At 32.5% G+C, this 22,705-nt stretch overlaps 1 protein-coding gene and 1 long non-coding RNA gene across 5 annotated transcripts; both read left to right on the forward strand.

Moving 5' to 3' along the window:
* Positions 1-11,158: 11,158 nt before the first annotated feature.
* On the forward strand, positions 11,159-12,640 carry LOC139857912 (protein PHLOEM PROTEIN 2-LIKE A10-like). The gene has a single exon (XM_071846763.1). It carries the CDS (start codon positions 11,359-11,361, stop codon positions 12,502-12,504), a length of 1,146 nt encoding a protein of 381 aa, XP_071702864.1. The 5' UTR covers positions 11,159-11,358; the 3' UTR covers positions 12,505-12,640.
* Positions 12,641-17,601: 4,961 nt separating this feature from the next.
* On the forward strand, positions 17,602-20,221 carry LOC139857730 (uncharacterized). Of its 4 annotated transcripts, none has more exons than XR_011762652.1 (5): positions 17,602-17,859; positions 17,956-18,012; positions 18,510-18,657; positions 19,717-20,079; positions 20,171-20,221. It is a non-coding gene; the product is annotated as an uncharacterized lncRNA (long non-coding RNA). The 4 variants fall into 4 exon arrangements; XR_011762655.1 differs by having other exon boundaries at positions 19,717-19,812; positions 19,943-20,220; XR_011762653.1 differs by having other exon boundaries at positions 19,314-20,220.
* Positions 20,222-22,705: the final 2,484 nt, after the last annotated feature.

Consider the following 22,705-nt stretch of genomic DNA (forward strand, 5'->3'; position numbering starts at 1 on the left):
TTTTCGAGAAACGGATTAAAAGTTATGGTCAACTGAATTATGATTAATATTAATTAAAATTGTGTTTGAAAGTGTAAATTGATATTTAAAAAACTTGTATATGAGATTGATAATTTGAATTTCCAAATATTATTAGTCGAATAAATGAATTCTTATATAAGGCACGTCTCGTTGAACAATTGTCAAGTTGACTGTTTTATCATATTTTAAAGCTTTATAAACACTATAATCTGATTTTACAAGTATTGGAAAACTATGTGAAATAGTAAAATATGTTCGATTGCCATGATAATTCAAATATAACATAGCTCCTGAAATAAATAATATTTTGAGTTTGATAAACTATAAATTCGTTCAATTATCAAGACTTATACTATGTCAATAAACATGTATAGATTTAAAGATCATATTGGGTCAGGTTGACTTTTGAGATAACATTTGTTAACTTTTGCATGTCAGTCTCGAGTATTAAGATTGTGATACACTATGACCTGACCTAGCTTGTTAGACATGTATTGACCAACATATGTTCTCTAGGTTGAGATCTACGATTATTATGCATTCCGAGTTTCGGTCACATTTTGGTGAATGACTGTGATGACCCGAAATTTCTGACCAAATTTAAACTTAATCCTTAAATGATTTAAGGTTTCCGACACGATAAGCAAAGTCTGTAAAACTGAATCTCAATATTTTGAACTACTTTCATATGTTCAAATACCCTTCGTTTGTTCTCGACGATTCGCGAACAATTATATGTAAATAGATACATATATGCACTATAACTTGAAAACGTTAACAAAGTATTAAGTATATGATACTGTGCATTAAACTTATTGGTTTAAATATCTATTTGGATATATACGATAAGTTAGAATATTGTTGTTAAGAATTAATTGTATGAATAACTTGCGACGTGTTTTTAAAACGTGTTTATGAATATTGAATATATATTAATTTGGTTATAAAACGTTTCGATATTATTAAATATATTTTAATAAACAACGAGGAGTTGATTTACAGAAGCAAATAACCAAAACACTTAATTGATTAAGCTACAATTCGAGTGATATAGTTTTTCAATGATTAAGTTTAATTTTTGATAAAGGTACACGTCGCGTAACGAAAAGTACTAGTTTTCTAAGCGTACGAAAATGCGTTCGAGAAACCGAAACCGGGACGTAAGTCGAGTGACAACATACGAGTCATCGGAACGAAAACTTCTAGTCAACTATGCACGTGAATTTAATATAATATATAATTAATTATATAAATTAAATATATTATATATAATTAAATAATATGTCGACAAACTAGCAAACAAACGAATGTGGGCTAGCAACAAGAGCCATACGATCGCATGGCTATGTGCCATGCGTCCCATGCGATCGCATGAGATGGCTAGACAATTCAAGTACTATAAAACGCGAAGCCTAGTGGCCGAATTCATTTCATATTTCTTCAATCTATCTCTCTGCTCTCCATATATATATTTATATTATTATTTTATTTATATTATTATTATTATTATTATTATTATTATTATTATTATTATTATTATTATTATTATTAAGATTAATATTATTATTAATCTTATGAGTAAGTGTGTTATTAGTAGTATTATACATAAAATATTAAGACGAGGTTAATGCCCAAATGATTACAAAACGAGTTTTTGAGTGGGATAGAGCTAGGGAAATTATGGGTTATAGCTATGGAGGTTACGGGTAATGTTCGTGGGTATTGTTCGCAAGTCAAACCTAGTGTTTATCATCTCCGTTGCGTCTAAGTACTTTCCTACAATATTGAATCACAATATTGATACGTGAGCATTCATATCTTATCTTTTATATATTAATAGTGTATCCATGTCTAGTGCTCGAATATATATGTTTAAGCATGCTTGTATACTTTAATTTTATCGTTAGATAGTTTATGATGAATCATGAATTTGATACATATGTTACATATATAAAGTATATGATATGCATGTTTTTGGAAAGCTGGCGAAAAATTATTAACTTTTCATTTAGAAATCGCGTGATTTCGATGAACGGATTAAAAGATATGGTCAACTGAATTATGTTTGACGTTAATTGAAATTGTGTTTGAAACTGTAAATTAATATTTAAACAACTTGTCTATGAGATTGATAAATTGGATTTTTAGATATTACTAATCGAGTAAATGAATTTCTATATAAGGCACGTCTCGTTTTGTTGAACAATTGTTAAAGTTGACTGTCTTATCATGTTTTAAAGCTTTATAAACACTATAATCTGATTTTACAAGTATTGAAAAGCTATGTGAAATAAAAAAATATTTTCGATTGCCATGATAATTCAAATATAATATAGCTCCTGAAATAAATAATATTTTGAGTTTGATAAACTATAAATTCGTTCAATTATCAAGACTTATACTATGATAATAAACATGTATAGACTTAAAGATCATATTGGGTCAGGTTGACTGTTGATATGACTTTTGTTAACTTTTGTTTGTCGATCTCGAGCATTAGGATTGTGATACACTATGACCTGACCTAGTTTGATAGATATTTATTGATCAACATATGTTCTCTAGGTTGAGATCTACGGTTATTTGGTATTCCGAGTTTCGGTCACATTTCGGTGAACGACTTTATGTGCTGCTAAGGTGAGTTTCATTTGCTCCCCTTTTAAATGCTTTTGCAATCTATATTTTTGGGCTGAGAATACATGCACTTTATTTTAAACGCAATGGATACAAGTACCTACTTAATTCTACACTGAGTTTGAACCGAAAATCCCTTAGCTTTGGTAACTAGTAACTGCCGGTTATAAGAACTGGTGGGCGCGAATAGTTGTATATGGATCCATAGGGCTTGACATCCCCGTCTGTTCCATGTATAGAAACCCTAGCCTAAACTATAAAACAGACGTATGCTATTTGAGTTTAGTACACGTTGGTTTGCGTGTATTGTACATGTTGGTTGCATGTATGTTAAAACGGAGGTACTTATTATAACGTTAAAGCTTAGTTACCAGGGTGCTCAATTTCGTAGAATATTTTGATAAACGTTTCTGGATGAAACAACTGAAATCTTGTGATCCACCTTTATATACAGATTATACGAAACATTAAAACTATGAACTCACCAACCTTTGTGTTGACACTTTCAAGCATGTTTATTCTCAGGTTCCTAAAAGTCTTCCGCTGTTTGCTTATCTATTATACAAGCTATGTGCATGGAGTCATACTTTCTTTATTCGAGAAAACGTTGCATTCACAAAATCATCACCATGTATCTATTTTGACTGCATTGTCAACGAAAGTATTATTGTAAACCATTATTTACGGTGATTGTCTATATGTAGAAATCATCAGATATCAAAAACCTTGGATTTAAGTATTCATATGGTATACCTTTTCAAAAGAATGCAATGTTTAAAAAATGTATCATATAGAGGTCAAATACCTCGCAATGAAATCGATGAATGACGTATTCGTCCAAGTGGATTTGGAGCGATCGTCACAGTGACTTTATGTGCTTTTAAGGTGAGTTTATTTGCTCCCTTTTTAATTACTTTTGCAATATATATTTTTGGGCTGAGAATACATGCACTTTATTTTAAACGCAATGGATACAAGTACATACTAAATTCTACACCGAGTTTGAATCGAAAATCCCTTAGCTTTGGTATCTAGTAACTGCCGGTTATAAGAACTGGTAGGCGCGAGTAGTTATATATGGATCCATAGGGCTTGAAATCCCCGTCTGTTCCAGGTATAGAAACCCTAGCCTGAACTATAAAACAGACGTATACTATTTGAGTTTAATACACGTTGGATTGCGTGTATTGTACATGTTGGTTGCATGTATGTTAAAACACGGGTACTTATTATATATACGTTAAAGTTTAGTTACCAGGGTACTCAATCTTGTAGAATATTTTGATAAACGTTTCTGGATGAAACAACTGAAATCTTGTGATCCACCTTTATATACAGATTATGCGCAACATTAAAACTATGAACTCACCAACCTTTGTGTTGACACTTATAAGCATGTTTATTCTCAGGTTCCTTGAAGTCTTCCGCTGTTTGCTTATATGTGATACAAGCTATGTGCATGGAGTCATACATGCTTTATTCGAGAAAACGTTGCATTCACAAAATCATCACCATGTATCTTATTTTAACTGCATTATCAACAGATGTAGTATTGTAAACTATTAATTACGGTGATTGTCTATATGTAGAAATCATCAAACGACAAAAACCTTGGAATTTGATATTCAATTAAGGTGTGCTTTTTTAAAAGAATGCAATGTTTACAAAACGTATCATGTAGAGGTCAGTACCTCACTGTGAAATCGATGAATGATGTATTCGTCCAAATGGATTTGGACGGGTCATCACAATTACATTGAAATCTTCCGTCTTCTCCCTTCGCTTTCCTTCCCATCCAAACTCAGAAACACTAGTTTTTTGATGCAATCTTTCCACTTCTCTCTGAACCCTTTCCTTTCCCTTAAAAATTGAACTCGAGAACAGACACTTAGGGATTACTTGTTGCGGGAGATGGTTTAAAATCTTCTTTTGTGGCTTAATTTCGGTCCATTTTTTTGTCCTTCATTTTTGGTAGGAACGTTTAATATTTGGTTTCATATCATTTAAATCGAAAATCAAGCTAAATTTAAACTAAAAAAATTGAACCGAATTTAAATTTGACTTTTAGTTTAATTTCGGTTCGATTTTCAAATCTGAATTTGAATTTTTGTGCGATTTATGGTTTTAGCTTTCTTTTTACTTTCGGTTAAACTGAAAACCGAATTTAAGTAGTAATATATTTATATTATATTATTAATTTAATTAAAAATCAATTTAATAATCTAAAATTAGAAACCAACGTTAATTTTTATGTTTATTTTGATTAAATTATGAGTTTTTCGATTTTAAACGAAATCGAATAGAATTAAAATTCGATTTTCAGTTCGGTTTCAATTTTGAAATTGAATTCGATTTTCGTTTCGAGTTAAGTTTTTTGGTTACAAAATTTTCAAAATTGGGAAAACCGAACCCAAATAAACTGACGAAATCTAAAACTGAACCAATGACACCCCTATTTTATAGTCTTTGTTTTTGTTGTTGGTTGCTTGTTTGTAGTTTGTTACTTTGTTTGGTGCCTGTTAATAGCATGAACAGTCCAAATTAAGGATGAAAATTAACATCCCACCTGATGGATATTTATTCGTTCCGCTTAAAGTGGATATGAATGATCTAAATATTCGAATATTGGATATGACGATAGATGTTTATTGGATTGGATATGAATGACAATTTATAATCGATGGTTGACCCAATTTCACCCGAAATGCTTAACTATATAAATATATAGTTAACTGATATTCAGATCAATATTTAACTAATATTTCGATCAACATCCATATAACTTATATTTCGATCAACGTACCATATAGCTGATAATATTTTAATATGTACGGTGTGTTTATTTTCTGTCATGAGGATCAAATCGTATATACATGTGTATATATATACACATGTTACGACAAACTAGTCAGTTTATTGATTTAAAATTTGTAGGTCATATACATTACGACTAATTTTTAATGAATTGTATAAATTTATAAGAAGCTATAGCTATTGATATTATTAACTTAAAAAAATATCTAACGATTAATTATCCGATATATATGTTTGTTAATTAAATTAATCCATTGATTATGAATATAAACGGACGAATTAATTTAATAAATATGAATATGAATATAAATAAAACTTCACATAATGAGTACGGGTGTAGATATCGCATAATTTTGATGTATAATTGTATTCCTAGTACAATTCACTAACTAGCTAGAATTTATGACTTGAAGAGTCCCTTTTAAAGACTAAAATGAAAGAGTTGAGATTGGTGATGACAAATGGGTAGAAAGGAAAAATACCAATAATACAATCACGTGCACCGTACATGATGTGATTTCACAGAAAAACAAAAAGTTATTCCGTTAGACCACTCTTAACCATGATGGTCCGTCATGGGATCACTGACTGCCACATCAACGCCACATCAGCACCTTCTTCCCATCACTAACCAACCACTAAATGCTAACATTCATGACATACCAATCACTTGGTCCCACCTCTATTTTTTATATTAAACTTTTATATTAATATTAACTTATATATAATAATTAATATTAATAAAAATAAAAGTTTTATTAATAAAAAAAACATTACAAAGTCCTAAAAAAAATAAAACATTACAAAGTCATAAAAATAAAAATAAAACATTACAAAGTCCTAAAAATAAAATAAAAACTTTACATAGTCCTAAAAATAAAATAAAAATTACAAAGTACTAAAATAAAACATTTCAAACTAGTCATCGTCTTCGTCTTCCTCCTCCTCTCCGTCATCCTCTTCTTCCTCCTCTTCGCCATCCTCTTCGTCGTCCTCTTCATGTTGGTTATTAGTCCCCGAAGGTCCTGCTTCATTTACCGAAGGTCCTGCTTGTTGGTTAGGTCTAATACGTACATTTGGTGGTAAACTCCAAATGTGTTTGATAAGGTTGTCTCGAAGGAAACGATGAATGGTAGAATCTCGTAGTTCTTTGTCCATTCGCAAATGCGTATCGAACCTTTCTTTTATTGATAATGAACGAGGAACCGGTTGATAATCCTCCTCTAACCCACAAAAAGCTCGACCATTATCTTCAGTTATCAAGTTGTGTAAAATAACGCACGTATACATAATGCACTGTATCTTCTCGATATAGAATTGTCTTGCATGACTTTTAATGATTGCAAAACGACCTTGAAGAACACCGAAAGCTCATTCGATATCCTTTCTTGCTGACTCTTGGTACCTTTTGAATTTTGTTGTTTTTGGTTCAACCGTACTTTTGAACGATTTCACAAGGGTCGCCCAATCAGGATAAATTCCGTCCGCTAAATAATACCCTTTTGTAAATTGTTTTCCATTCACCGTATAGTTACACGGTGGAGCTCTATCTTCAAGTAACTCTTTAAATAAATCGGATTGATTTAACACAATGATATCATTATTTGAACCAGCTGGTCCAAAGTAAGCGTGCCAAATGCACAAATCATACGAGGCGACCGCTTCCAACATTATTGTTGGGTGACCATGATCGCCTCGTGTGTATTGACCTTTTCAAGAAACTGGGTAATTTTTCCAAGCCCAATGCATACAATCTAGACTACCGAGCATGCCCGGAAAACCATGTATTTGCTCATGGTTTGTAATTAAACGTTGAACATCATGAGTATTAGGTTTTCTTAAATATTCGGTTGAATATAAATGTATAACACTTTTGCAATAATTTTCTAAACAACGGTATGATGTTGTTTCACCAATATGCAAATACTCATCAAAAATATCAGGAGCAACACCGTATGCTAATTGTCTTATAGCGGATGTGATTTTTTGATAAATAGTAAATCCGAGTAAACCGGTTGCATCCCTTCTTTGATGAAAATATTTAAAGTATGAAGGAATGGGTTCATGATAATAACTGAGTATACCTGCGAATATACGGTTAAACAATCGACGGCTCATTCGAAACCTTCTTTGGAATTTATCTTCGGGGAAGGTTGGTGTGTCGGAAAAGTAATCATTCCATAAGAGTGTAGCCCTTCCAGCCCGATCTCTATGAAAATACCTTCTTGGATATTTCGGAATAGGTTGTTGAATTTTCTTCCTCTTCTTCGGCATCTAAAAAATCAAGAATATCGAGTTGTTGTTGCGGATCGTACGCACTTGTTACTTGTGCGAGGTCTTTTAAATCGTAATCGATATTATTCATTGTTTGGATATTGTTGTATATAGAGTGTAAATGTTGAGTGTGTATTTGTTGTAGAGTTGTGGAGTTGTTGTGTTGTGGAGTTGTTGTGTTGTGGTGTATGTATATATATATATATATATATATATATATATATATATATATATATATATATATATATATATATATATATATATATATATATAGGAAATTTAAAAAGAAAATTAAATAGCCATTGTAAATTTAATTAAATAGCCGTTTAAATTGAAGTGTATCCGTGATTCAAAATGTCAAAGTGTAGCAATCTGGAAGGCGGTCGATCAAAGGCGGATGCTAAATATGGTGCTAGTATCGGCGCCCTTCTAGTACGGAACAAGGGCGGCCCTAAGGGCGACACCACTACGAGCGCTCTTAGTGATTTGGATCGACCATATAACTATAACTATGGTAAATTAAATGGATTCTTCAAGTGAAAAAAAAAAAAGAAAACTTTTTTTTTCCGGTTAGCAGTTTTGGACAAACCATATTAATTCACGTCGTAATTAAAACAAAATGACTTAAAATAAGTGTGCAAAAAGAATTAAAATAGGCTTACCACTTAAATTTAGCTTCAAATCATTAGCCCAACCAATGAGCTAATGTTTCGTTGTTTTAAAAGTTAGGCTTGTCATGTGAAAGCTATTGTTAAAATGTGCACGAATTCGAGTCCCACACTCTCACTCATAACAATGATTTACAACTTTTTGACAAAGTGGGATGATATTTGTTTCCGACATATGGGGTATTCAGTGGAGATACTTTACTGACACTCGACTATTACGGGGCGCGTTTGGTGGGTTTAGAAAACACGTGACTTGAGTGTTTCTGTCGATCTAAATCTTTTGCCAAACCGTTAGTCCATTAAAAAGACAAGGGTATATTATGAGATGGCATGGTTTCGATTAAGTTTTATAGTGTTGACCAATGACCAATCTTCTTAAGTTAGCTACTAATCATCAACTTTGGACATGAAATTTTCTTGGCCATAGAACGTCTTTTTGGTTAAAACCCCCTTAGGGGGGCGTTTGGTTCAAGAATTTCAATTTCCAAGATTTGAAATCTCATGGGATTTGAAATCCCACAAGATTTGAATTCCTAGAATTTGTAATCCTATCTTCTGTTTGGTACAAGGTTTTTAAATCTCTGAATTTGCAATGCGAACCTGAAACGGGAACGCAATCGCAAAACGCAAACCCGAAATCGAAATGTGAATCCAAAACGGGAATACGACCGTGATATGCGAACCCGAAACACGAACCCGAAACGCGAGCCCGAAACGCGAGCCCGAAACGCGAGCCCGAAACGCGAGTCCGAAACGTGAACCCGAATCATGAACCCGAAACCTGAACTCGAAACACGAACCCGAAACGGGAGCCCGAAACGGGAGCCCGAAAAGCGAACCCAAAACGCGAACCCGAAAAGAGAACCGGAAACGCGAACCCGAAACGCGAACCCGGAAAGCGAACCCGAAACGTGAACTCGAAACGTAAATCCTAAACGTAAAATCTTAGAACATGGGATTTCAAATCACTCATATATACAAATGATTTTCAAATCCTTCATCTATGGGATTTCATGGGATTTGAAAAGCAAATCTCTCCAACCAAATCCTCCAACCAAACATAGAATTTCATAGGATTTGAAATACAAATCCCTCCAAATGCCACGAACCAAACGCCCCCTTAGTGGGCAATCATATATTACTTCGGTTCTATTTTCTGTGAATATAATTGTAATAAATCAATTGTAGGAATAAACATTAAACACGATACGTAGTGTTACGAGTTCTATTTTGCTATGTATAGAACCAGTGAGTTAAGTCGGCTGCGATTGATATTTGACTCGGTATATGGATTATTTTCCTTGTTTTTGGTGTTGAGCGGTTTGTATTATTATAGTGGGTCCTTAATATCCATTACATTCGTCATGTATATCCACACATTATCCAGTTTCAAACGGAGCCCATCCGGTAATAACTTGTTACTCTTATCATCCAAAAGTCCAACCATATGTGCGGAAGTTTTATTATCAGTCCTTATAAAATAGCTTGAGAAAAATTTGGTCCTCGAATTTACATTCAACTCTTCATTCTTCAAGTACATCAATAAATAAAACTACGTCCAACTTCGATGAAAAAAGTTGAAAAGTACAATTCTCTCACAAAATTGATAGACAAAAATGCCCCATTCGTCCTTGTGTTTTTGAGTTTTATCCCAAATCATCCCTGTGTTTTTGGATCTGCATTTTTGTCAAATTGATAACATAGTGATATTCATAAAAAATATAGCGAGACATGTAAAAGGAATTAAGGTGGAAGTAATATAGTTATTGAAAACGGTAAAATTATTACTACGTTTTTTTCTACAGTTTTACTTTCACATTTGTTTAAAATCATATAATTTTTTATTCTTATATTTTTGTTTAACAGAATTGACTAAATGTATAACTGAATTGAGTGAATGTATAATATGATTTCTTATCATTTGATACCTTTTGATTCGTGTAAAGTTTTTTAAAAAAGAACATAATATGTGAAAGAAATCACATTGGGTCATGATATATTTATATTACATATGTTCAAACATCAGTAACAACATATTTTAACATATCTTGTGATGACGAAAAAATGATCAGAGCAATCACAAGATAACTCGAATAGACTACATATATTAAAGTACAAATCTCCTCAAATAACCTTAAGAGTGAAATTATTATATGAAATATATTATGAAAAAGATATTACAAATGAACTGAATTGTGAGAAATTTGATGTATACATGTATTCTCGCTCCTTAGTTGCATTGTGAGATCATACAAAATCATAATAGTAACACAAAGCGGCCTTGGTCAAAGAGTATCAAGAGGAAGTTAGTTGATGAAACAACCCTCAAAGTTAACTCAAGAGTTACATGAGTCGCGTGTTCACTACACACCCTGAAAGTCTATCCTCTCTCACAGTTAAAACAACAAACTTATTGCTTATCACCAAGTCTCAACAAAAAATTATGATAGGAGATATTAGTTAGCCACTACATAAATTGCTTTTTACAATCTTATGTTGAACGAGTTGTTACAGTTGATAATTGATAATAAATTTAAAAGCAGTTATAAACTTCAATAAAACCACCATCAACAATGACACAAGACTCCATTTTAGAAGTGAATGTAGACAGTATGGGGGCCAATAAGTAATATTTAGATAACATAAGGGGTCAAAGTCCAACTTAACCAAATATTTTTTATAGCACACAACTTTGATTAAATATAAGCACATGATATTTCTACTTTCTCTAATTTGGTACGCAAAGATTCTGCAACTCCAACCTTTTCGCTCTCGAGGTTCGTAAAATTACCCAAATACTTACACTTTTTTAGTTATATGTTACTGTTAATATTACCACTGCATCCATATCTGCCATTGAAAACCCTAGGTCAACTACCGATTTCAATTGTGCAATTCCGAAATTAGTCAACGAAAATTTAACCCAATTATTGAAATTAAGTGTTATATGGATTTAGATCTTGTGAATAAGAGCTTGAATTACACTCGTAAGAGAAAGAAATGGATCTTTCTCCTTGCAGCGTTAGGGTTTTCAACTTATGGTGCAATTAGGGTTTACAATTTACCTTCTATGGTCAAAAAGAGGGAAAGATTCATCAAGGTCTTCGGTGCGTTAGCTTCGATTGCTGAATTATTAGGTGATTCTGCTGAGACAATCGGTGTCGTTTCAAAGGATTTGAAAGAGTTCATACAGTCCGATTCTGATGAAATCCCGAATAGTTTAAGACAGTTGTCGAAAATTACGAGATCCGATGAGGTTTCGGAGTCTATCGTTAGTGTTACACGAGCTTTAACTGTTGGAATTTTGCGAGGTTATAATAAGGTTGGTGCGAGAAAGGTTGATTCAGGTAATAGTTTTGCAGATAGAGCTTTGGATAAGCTGTTTTCGCCTGCAGGAACTGGTTTTGTTTCTGTTGTGGTTGGGAGTTTCGCTAAGAATATGGTTTTGGCGTTTTATTCGGGTGCAGAGGTTGATATAAATGGTTCAACAAGTTCGGTTCAGAAATGGGTGGACGTAATAGCTGAAGAGAAATGTAAGAAATTGATTGGTGATTGTATTCAGCAGTTTGTAAGCACATTAGTGACTGTTTATCTTGACAAAACTATGGATGTTAACCCGTATGATCAGATCTTATCAGGGTTAACAAACCCTGCACATGAAGGAAAAGTAACGGAGTTATTAACTTCGTTTTGTAACGGTGCTGTTGAGACTCTTGTGAAAACATCTCACCAGGTTATAACGAATCCTAACGAGAAAGGACTGATGTTGAATGAAATGAAAATGAAAAAAAGTGAAAGTGATGGTATTGTGAGTAGGATTTCGTCTACTTTGGCTGTTCCTAGTAACAGAAGGCTAGTTCTTGATTTAACGGGGAGGGTAACGTTTACTACTATACGAACGTTTTTGGATTTTTTCTTGGATCAGTTATCAACGGGTGTTAAACGAAAGGTTGATGGGGTTCATGAAGAGGCGATTGACAGAGGACGTGAAGTTTACAGGTACGTGAGTACGAAATCTTATACTGTTATGACTATTTGTCTTTCGGTTTGGTTGCACGTATTAAGCAGTCCATGGAGTTTTGCATCAGCATAAGTTTGTTACAAAATTCTTTAGCCTGAATTCTTGTTATACAATACAACTGTGTGTATATATTTGTTGATTGAACATAATGAACTCTGTAGAGCCTTCATGGTCTCTAATGTAGTTATTACATGACTTCTTGTGTGTTTGCATCAGTTTACAACGACACGAAAAATCATAATGAAATTACATAAGTTCTACTTTGAAAGTAATACTTCCTTTTATGTGTTTGAGAGAGTCTGTGCAGCGCATGTGTATATATATGTGTGTGCACAAACTGTATACATTTAAGGAAGAAATGGTCACATAATATGACAGATACAGATAGTAGATTACTGAATAAATCTTCTGCTATGCCAAAAAGTTTAAAAATAATCAAGTCCTGATTAATTGCGAGTTGGTAGTGAGTGTTCATTAGGTCCTTGAACATTAAGTACCAAAAAAGGTAAATCGAGTTGCATTGAACTGATCTCTACTCAAATAATTTTCTAACCTACCCAAGAACGAAAAGGGAACATGTTACATGTGACTATATTGAATCCATGTTTAAACCTAATGTCACAGTGATTGATTTGCAATGAGTCTAAGCTAGGGATGGCAATAGGCGAGAAAAAACTCGTGACCCATGGTGACCCGTACCCGTGATGGGGGTAGTAATTTTAAAAATCACAAGTGGGTGCAGGTTAGGTACATTTTAAACCCGTTGACTGGTTGCGGGTGGGTCATGGATATATCATACCCGTTGCGGGTAAAACTCGGCCCATGAATCTGTAATAACCATTTGAGCAACTTGCGGGCAAATATCTGTTAACTCTCATACCTATATTTAATTGCACATTATTGTACTTCTACGTTAAAAACGAATAGAATCGCTTTTATTCAACTTCCATTGTCTACGATATCTTATATCTTATGGTTGCATCCTACAATATATTCTTGTTACAAAAGAAAATGCTGTATGATTCATCTGTGTCAAGATACATTGCAACTTCGTTAAGATGATTGAAGAAAATTCAAGTTGCCTTGGGTGTGCTATATGGTAATAAAACCTTATGGACACAATTCATCTGCAGGTCGCCTGCGCGGGTTTGCTAAATGCCATGATAACTACCTGATCTTCAGGAACTAATTAACTAGCAGTCTAGCACTGCTATGGTCTATCCATATGTAATTCTATTAGTATTGGACCATTCCTTTCGTGCCTCTACAACGCCCTTTGAGCATGATGTGACAATCCAAAATGCTCCTTATTGGGCATTTATGGGCAAAAAATGAGGCGTCGAGCAACTTTGAATGCAGTTTAGCACCTATTTGTTTTGTCCTTTTTCACAGCCTTTTCACATCATGCACGTTATCATCTACTACACCCCTTCATCCCACAACATTGTCACGTTACAATTATCTCACCTAAAAGTTTCCCACAACCACTCCACGTCACAGTCATCATAACAAATGATCTTAGTATATGTACGTACTTGCAAGTTAACAAAGTTTTAGTGTGATGCGTGTTGATTAATACCGTATTTGATGTTGAATATAATAGAGTATTAGAGTACACTTGTAAACTTGTAATCATGCATCAAGAATTCTTCTTAAGTTCAACCAAATTTAATGTAGTTGACATTGTTTCATCGTGTGCAAGTACATAGTCCACTAATTTAATCGATAAAATATAATGTTTAAGTAATAACTTCTCATGGATTCTTATTTTGAGTATAAATATAGTCAAGATGAGCAACAAGGGTCCTTCTCATTAAGCAATCTTCTTCACCAATTCTTTCACATCCTTCTTCAACTTCAACACCCTATAAACAATAACACATAACACAAGTTAGAATATAAAGTCGGCCATTAGTTAAATAATTATGCAATCTTTATTAACTTATTCAACATTGCACGTTCCACACATGAGAGTTAGCTTATTACCTTGTGTGTTGTTTCAATGGGGATGACGGAGGTAGTGGGTCCCAGTCTTGCGGAGGACAGGGTGGATGAGAGGATGAGGAGGGATAATATGAAGAAGACTCTTGACATGGTTAACTTGGTTATTACCGTTTGGCGGTTGAGGGAAGTTTGTAGCTAGATAGAATAATGTGTCTGAATTTATAGGAGTCCAAATAGGTGTGAACTTCAAATGGAATGAGAAACGTACTATCGGATACACACATATATTTATAAAAGTACTTTTGATTGGAAGTAAATTAGTGAAAAAGGCATGATAATATCAAAGGATGATATGCAACAATCTTTAACGGGGATAATTTGACTTTTAATCTAGGTCAAGATTGTAGCGAGCCCGAATCTAGAATAACATAAGACTTACACTACAACAAAATTGTTATTTATACACACCTTTTTACACATTTTCAAAAAGTGTGAACTTTTAATTAATTTATCACAGATATATAACACAACTTTTAATTAAATTTTTAACATATATGAACGTCAAATATTAACAAATCCATTCACACTAATTGTGAAGTAATTTGTGAAACCCCATTATTAGGTGAAGCTTTTGCTCTCGTTTAGAATAATCTGAGAAAGTAAAATGGCAGTTTGGTCGACTTTTTTTTTTTTTTTTTTTTTTTTTTTTGAAAGGCAAGTATATTATATAGAAATAAAAGATCTAGCAAGAATATGGCGTTCCAAACTTCCAATTTTTATTTTTTTATTAAAACATATGGATGAAATTCCACCACACATAAATAAATATAAATATAAATATAAACTAGTGAAATGACTCGTGAAATCACGGGTTTGTTTAAACGATACAATTTAATGACATGTTTTAGGTATTAAGTAAATGTAAATGTTAAAGTTGCTTATTTTAATAACCCGTGAAACCACGGATTCCGACTAAGAAACTTGTCGTTGTACTTGACCAGGTGATCACTAATTCTTTCATACTAATGGAAGGTCAATACTTTTAAAAAGGCGATCAGTTGAACTTGAATCCCTTGTATCAATTTTTCACCGAAGTAGCTAGAATATGTCTGATAATTGCAAGGAAATAATACATAACCTAACTTCATATTATGCCCATTATACTCGTATAATATAGGCCCATTTATCAGACCTGCATAAAATGTAAAGCTACTCCAACAACTAATGATTACTAATAACCATCAATAATCACCTTGCAGCTTCCATAGACACATCAGATAGTCAATGTGATATTCAACAAACTTCACAATCATATCTTGCTTTACAATAGCTTTATATATTATGGAGTAACTAATTGCCAAGGAATAGATCGAACATATAACTGGTAGATAAATTATTAATTATACATAAGCAAAAGAGGAAAAGAAAGCATCTCATACTTTGTGCTAACGCAAAACTTGTTTTGATGTGGTTCACTTATTCTATGATGGTTCGTGAAACATTTCCCATAATACTCAGGTAGTATGCTAATTCTTCATTTACCCCAATTTAGCTTGAAGTCAGCCCAATAGCACTAAAAGAAATTTTACAAATATCTAATCGTTATTATTCCCTAAAAGAAACATGTAAGAAATATGAAACATTTTCCACAATACTCAGGTAGTATGCTAATTCTTCATTTACCCCAATTTAGCTGGAAGTCAGCCAAATCGCACTAAAAGAAATTTCACAAATATCTAATCGTTATTATTCCCTAAAAGAAACATGTTGCTGAAAGTACTTGGATCTGTGATCATATGGCATGTGAAAACAAAATAAAATTAATGTTGAACCACAGTGTGAAAACTAATTAAACAATCAAATACAAATTTGATTGTTTTCTTTTCAAAAAAATTAACATGCCAAAAAACCGTTCATAGTATCATACGACATCCTTCAATTCATTATCAATTCAACAATAGTTAAAAATTTCATAAGTGAAGTCATGCTTTCACCCTCTTTATATTTAAAAATTCGGTATTGACTACCACAACTGGTATATATTAAACATATACATATCAGTATCAACTATCAAAATTTTCGGCCTGTAGATTACCATGACTAAAGCCAAACAAAAGTATTAAAAAAAACAACTCAAAAGGCATTGACTTTGAAAAGGTCGTTTTCATCAAGGAATTAAACATACTTATAAATTATATTAAGCATATTATAACCTTTATATAACGTTTTCATCAAGGAATTAAACATTCAGGAACCATTTGATTCGAATTAACCCAAATAACAACATTTGATTCGAAGCATGGAATGTACACATTTAATCAGAAACACAAATACAAATAAAAATCCTAAAATAGACAGATTTATATGAAATCAAGGATTTTGAATCATGAATATTTACATCGTTCATTAATAAATTGTTGTTGAAATTGATGTTGAATATGAATTGAATGTCGATTATTCATTATCTTAAAGAGAGTATAATATTGTTTGTGATGAAGAATATGTGTGATTGTGAAGCATTTGAAGGAAATTTGTAAGTTGTAATTGATACGCGTTTAGTAGCTTTTGATTAGGTGCTTCAATCAGTTTTCGTATGAAATATTATACCGTAAAAAAAAGGATGTCGTATGATACTATTTATTTTCTTTCCATATTAATAGGGGTGTTTTATTTATTTATTTTTTTGCATAATAATATTATTTATGACATCATCAACATGACCTAAAAAATTTTCTTTTTATTTTTTAATTTTCTTTTGTAAAAAAAAAAGCTTATTTATGATGTTATCGTTTTAGGAATATAATAGAATCTATAGATATATAGATAGATAGATATAAATAATATAAATATAAATATAAAACTTAAAATATGTATTCTGCATTTCTACTTAAAATTGTAGAACCTATATCGATATTGCTTACATAAATTTTAAATTATGCCCTTTCTATAATAAATTTTAAATTATGCCCTTTCTATAATAATATCTCATAATATATGTCATACTCCGTATTACATTACAATAATTATATCAGCTAAAGAGGGTGTTTGCCGTTTTGTACGACCTTTTTTTGGATAACAATTGCAACCAATTGCCATATTCTCCTGTTCCTAAGCTTAGTTTTAGTGGAAAAAACGTGGCTACTTATTGGACACGTGGTTGTTGCAGGTTTAATAAGATTTTTTAATTGGGCTCAAGTACATGCGTACACCCTATGGTACAGGTGAAAGAAATCAGATCCACAGACAAAATCAACCGTCCTATCTCTCTCTAAATGTGAAATACCCCAAATCGTTTTCACCGTCGATTATGCCTTCATGCCGCCGTATTAGCTAACGCCACTACCACCATCGAAACCGTGACGATTTTCCGGACAAAACCTTACAAATTTTATATATTAATGTCGGATATTTCAAAAACACCGGAAAAGTGACCGGAATGTCGAGGAAGACGACACTGTGAATAGGTTCCTGTCGGAAACGATTGTAAGATGACATATGTGACCAGTTCCCTTTAGTTCTTATAATAATTTGTGTAAGATTTATTATGGGTTTTCAATCTAAGGTTTTGCTTTTATGTAGCCAATGTAGATGATGATCATGAGTTTATTTTGCTGGTGGCAATAGATGCGTTATATGGTATGTATACATTTTGATGTAATTTGATCTGAGTTATGTTTATTGTGTTGATTGATACATACATGTTTATGTATTTTGAATCTTGATTCTAATTGGGTTTTCTGTATTTGCGTACTGATGATGTTTACGTTTTAGAATCTTTATTTGAAAGAGGTGGTAATTTACCATTTAGTGTTGATAGTGTTGCACTCGCTGCTTTGTTTTAAGGTGCTGGATAGTTTAAATGGTTGACTGTAAACCCTAATGTTGAAATGGTTGATGCTTTATTCAATTTACTGTAAACCCTAATGTTTGTTTAATGTTTTAAATATACTTTTGATTTTTGAAGTTGATTTTTGTTCATTTGGTATTAGTACTGCTTTAGGCTTAATCCTCCTTTTGTATGTATGACTAGTTTTGTTAGATGGGCCTATGGATTAAAAAATAACCCAAATCTACTTAATCACTCAAATTGTCAAAATCTAATAATGCTTAAAACACTTGCATGTCCATTGCAGATTATATCAACTCTAGCATTTTGAAGTAGTTATTCCACGGCTACCCTCATGCATTCGACTTCTCTGTAGTGAGAAACATAAGTGGTGTACCATGGTGGATGCCAAACACCAACGAGCCATGAAACCTTCTCCAAATCGGCTATATGAAGTAAGTGTTACCAACATTTGACATGAATATTATTGTACATTCTATAGGATGCTTCATCTTGTGAGGGGAGCCACCCGGGTTCGAATCTTTGCGAAGCCATTTCGTTCAAAAAGGGAGCTCACCTGAGGATGCTTCATCTGGGATCCGGGTAAGCCTGGGGGCTCGGCTCGGCCCTTGGGTACCCGAGGGTTTACCGGTCCGTAGGGCTCCAATGTGGGTGTTGCGGGGCGGGTTCCCTCGTTAACCAAAAAAAAAAAAAAAAAAAAAAAAAATTTGACATGAATATTATTGTACATTCTATAGGATTGTTACAGTAGTTATTTTATACATGTCATTATTTATGTTAAATATTTTTTAAGCTAATAGTTGCTTGCTTTTGAATTTGATATTAAACCAACTAACAGTAGAAAATACATTTGTTTATTTCAGTGTGTAGTGTAGACCTGTTTTTTATGTATGAGTGAGCAAGTCCTCAAGATGTAAACGAACTTGAAATGCATCATGAATTATGATGGTGCTATTGCTGACCGTCATACTAAACAATTTTTTCGTTATCAAAATCGGACTAATGAAGAGGATTAAATGTGTGTAAAAAATAGGATTAACTGTACGTAATATTGGATTTGATTTTTTTTTACTTTATCATATTTCAACAGTTAAAATCTAGAACTAATCATAGATGGCCACGTTAAACAAATGCCCATTGCTTCTCCCGTTCAAATACAATCAAAGAGCATGGCAGCTCTGCGAAGTAGATCATCAGTCAGTCCGGACCTGGACTCCCAATTCGACCCAGTACGTACTAAATTTTCACGAAGTCTTCAATTTTACTGTTGAGCGAGATTACTTATAATGTGAAAGTCTTTAAGCTACACGTTTGGAAAAAGTATAGCTGGAAATTCTACATTAGTCGATTAATATGAATTTTCTCTTCATTAAGCATGAATAACCAGCCTCTTATGTATTCTATTCGAGTAGATTAAGAACAATATAAATTTGATTTTATTGAGTTTAACAGTCTTAACGTGCATATCATGAATTATATTGAATTTTGAACAGGTCATTAAATGTACTTTTTAAAAGGAAGATATGCTGCAGAAAATTTGAGTGTACTTTGGCTGTTGGAAACTTTAATCGATATAATTAACTGCCTAAGTACTCACCAATCTCTGATTCATACTTCGTATTACATAATGGTTTTTCAATTGATACTTGGGTTATGCATTTATATGCTTACTAATTTTGAATATTGGTGGTGTTCTCTACACTTGGGCATGACATGTAGAGACGATGTTGCAGCAACTTCTGTATAAAGAGGTTCTGTATATTCAGCTAGAGTACATTACAAGTTGTCCTTAATAATGTGGTACCCAATGGTAGTGATAGCTATTAGGAGTGTTGGTTTCAGTGATAGCTATTCAGGTATTGTCGACATATTTGGTTGTTGATATTCAGATTTGTATCGCTATTTTATCTTCTGTTGTTTAGTGTTCTGTTATTGGTTTCATCGTAGGTGTTAATGACGTCATTTTTCATGTTGAAGATGATGAAACTGTTAAATGTTGGAAGTGTTGTTTAGTATTACTTATGATATTGTTTATTGTTATTTGTTTTCTATAATTTTGTAAGTTTTTTCTCAATTTGTGTTGTGCATAAGTGGAAATAATATTGAACCAGTAGAGGAAACACCAGAGTTTTTAATAGACGAAGTATACAGCATTGAACCAGTAGGGTGGAAAAGAAACAACAAAATACGTCAAACAACGGTTAAAAAACACATATACAATCACTTCGAAATATTCACGCATTAAATAAAACTGGGTATGTGTCCTATGTCTTTTTTGACAATTGTTTGTTGAAATTATTGCTCATTATTGGTGGAAATTTGTCCAAGTATTCAACATGGATTTAGTTCAGCTTCTTATGATGTTTCTTCGTCACATGGTACTTTTGTTTTCGTTTTCAAATAACTTTTCGATTGATGATGTTGCAGAAACCTTGGACAAAGAATGAAAGAGCAATGACTGAAGAACCACAACCAAGTAAACAAAGCATGTATGTATCTTTGTGTGAATATTAAGAACTATGCTAAAGCGTGCTTTGTAAATCATGTAAATATGCATAAATGTTAGAAACCATGGTAAAACATACTTTTTCCTTAATTTTATTGTTTGTCTTTACTTTAGTTTCCATCATGTTTATCCAGGGCGGAACATTATAGGAAAAAAAAGGGGGTATCCGCCCCCTCGATTTCGGGGAAAAAAATTTACACTAAAAAAAAAAAATTACGAAAAATAAGGTTTTTTTTTTTTTTTTTAGTGTTTACCCCCTTCGATTAGTTCCGCCCCCTCTCGAGTCGAGGTCAAGTTCTGCCACTGATTCCCACCCGAAGCAGCAACGCGCTTATGGGCCACCTAATAGTTAAAGATATCATTCCATACTTTTTGAGGAAAAAGGGATCACCCGGTGAAAATTATAAAATAATAAAAATGTGACTTCATTAATCTTCATTTGTGATATCATTCCATAGCGAAGCATAGTTTACCTATCTCCTTGTTTTTCATCACATAAAGGGAAGTGTGAATGAATTTATTACGAGTAGATTTGTATTTTTACATACCAAGGGTGTAAACTTTTTCAAACAATTTATGTGTGAAAGCATGAAAATATTTCATGTTTTTATATGTCACAAATTTTTAGATATTTATAAATGAGAAATTTTATTAAAGTTCTTTTGTTTGAAAGTGTATAAAAACAAGTATACAAATGACAATTTTGTGGTAGGTGTTATGATACTAAAAGTTAAAAAACATGTGGATGACAATTTAATAATTTATACGCATGCATATGAATAGAACTTTGCATAATAAAATTTGTAATATAAATACATCATATGTGTTAGCCTTGTAAGATACAATAATATAAAAAATTTTATTCTTCTCTCTTTATCTCTGCTCATATATATTTATAAGAAGACTTGTTGCTAAGATCAGCCATAAAGGTAGTTATAAGCCTACTGAATTTTAACACGTTATCAGCACGAAGTGCTCCGTATAATCAAGGTTTATCTAAGCAAGCACAAGTCACTAATCAAGTTCATGATGTACACTACTGGAGTGCAAAATCAGTCAAACAGTGAGGATCTTTGTATTGCAGACAGTGGTACCACACACACTATACTCAAATTTAAAAAATATTTCACTATTTTAAAGCAACAGAAGGAACGGTACATACTATATCAAGTCCTGCGGATTTAATAAAAGGAATGGGAAAGGCAAAATTCATGTTACCAAATGGTACACATTTTCTGATAAAAAATGCCTTATTTTCTCTCATGTCAAAGAGAAATTTGTTAAGCTTCTCTGACATATACCAAAATGGATATGATTATCAGTCAGTGACTACGGAAAATGATAAATACTTAAGTATCACTGACAAGAAGCATGTGATTGAAAAACTACCAAGACTTAGTTCTGGTTTACATTATACATATATAAATGTACCAGAAGCACACATGGTAGTTAATGAAAAGGCATGTGATCCTGTAATGATCAATCTGTGGCATGAAAGATTAGGCCACTTAGGATCAACAATGATGAAAAGACTAATTCAAAATACACATGGACATCCATTGACGGATCAAAAGATCCCTCATGATGCACTTATCCCATGTACATCATGCTCACTTGGAAAATTGATAATAAGACCATCACCTCTTAAGGTTGAAAAAGAATCACCATTGTTTCTTGAAAGAATTCAAGGTGATATATGTGGACCAATTCATCCACCATGTGGACCATTTAAATATTTCATGGTCCTAATAGACGCATCTAGTAGATGGTCTCATGTGTGTCTATTTTTTTTTTATATATTTTTTTAAAAACTTTTTTAAAAAAAAAAAAAAATTTCTTTAAAAAAAATGATTTTTTTTTACAATTTTTTTTTTAAAACGAATTTTTTTTCTTTAAAAAAAAATGATTTTTTTTACACAAATTTTTTTTTTATTATTAAAATTTTTTTTTTCAAAACTTTTTTTAACTCATTTACT

Source organism: Rutidosis leptorrhynchoides, chromosome 7 (genome assembly GCF_046630445.1).
Source record: "Rutidosis leptorrhynchoides isolate AG116_Rl617_1_P2 chromosome 7, CSIRO_AGI_Rlap_v1, whole genome shotgun sequence".
Lineage (NCBI taxonomy): Eukaryota > Viridiplantae > Streptophyta > Magnoliopsida > Asterales > Asteraceae > Rutidosis > Rutidosis leptorrhynchoides.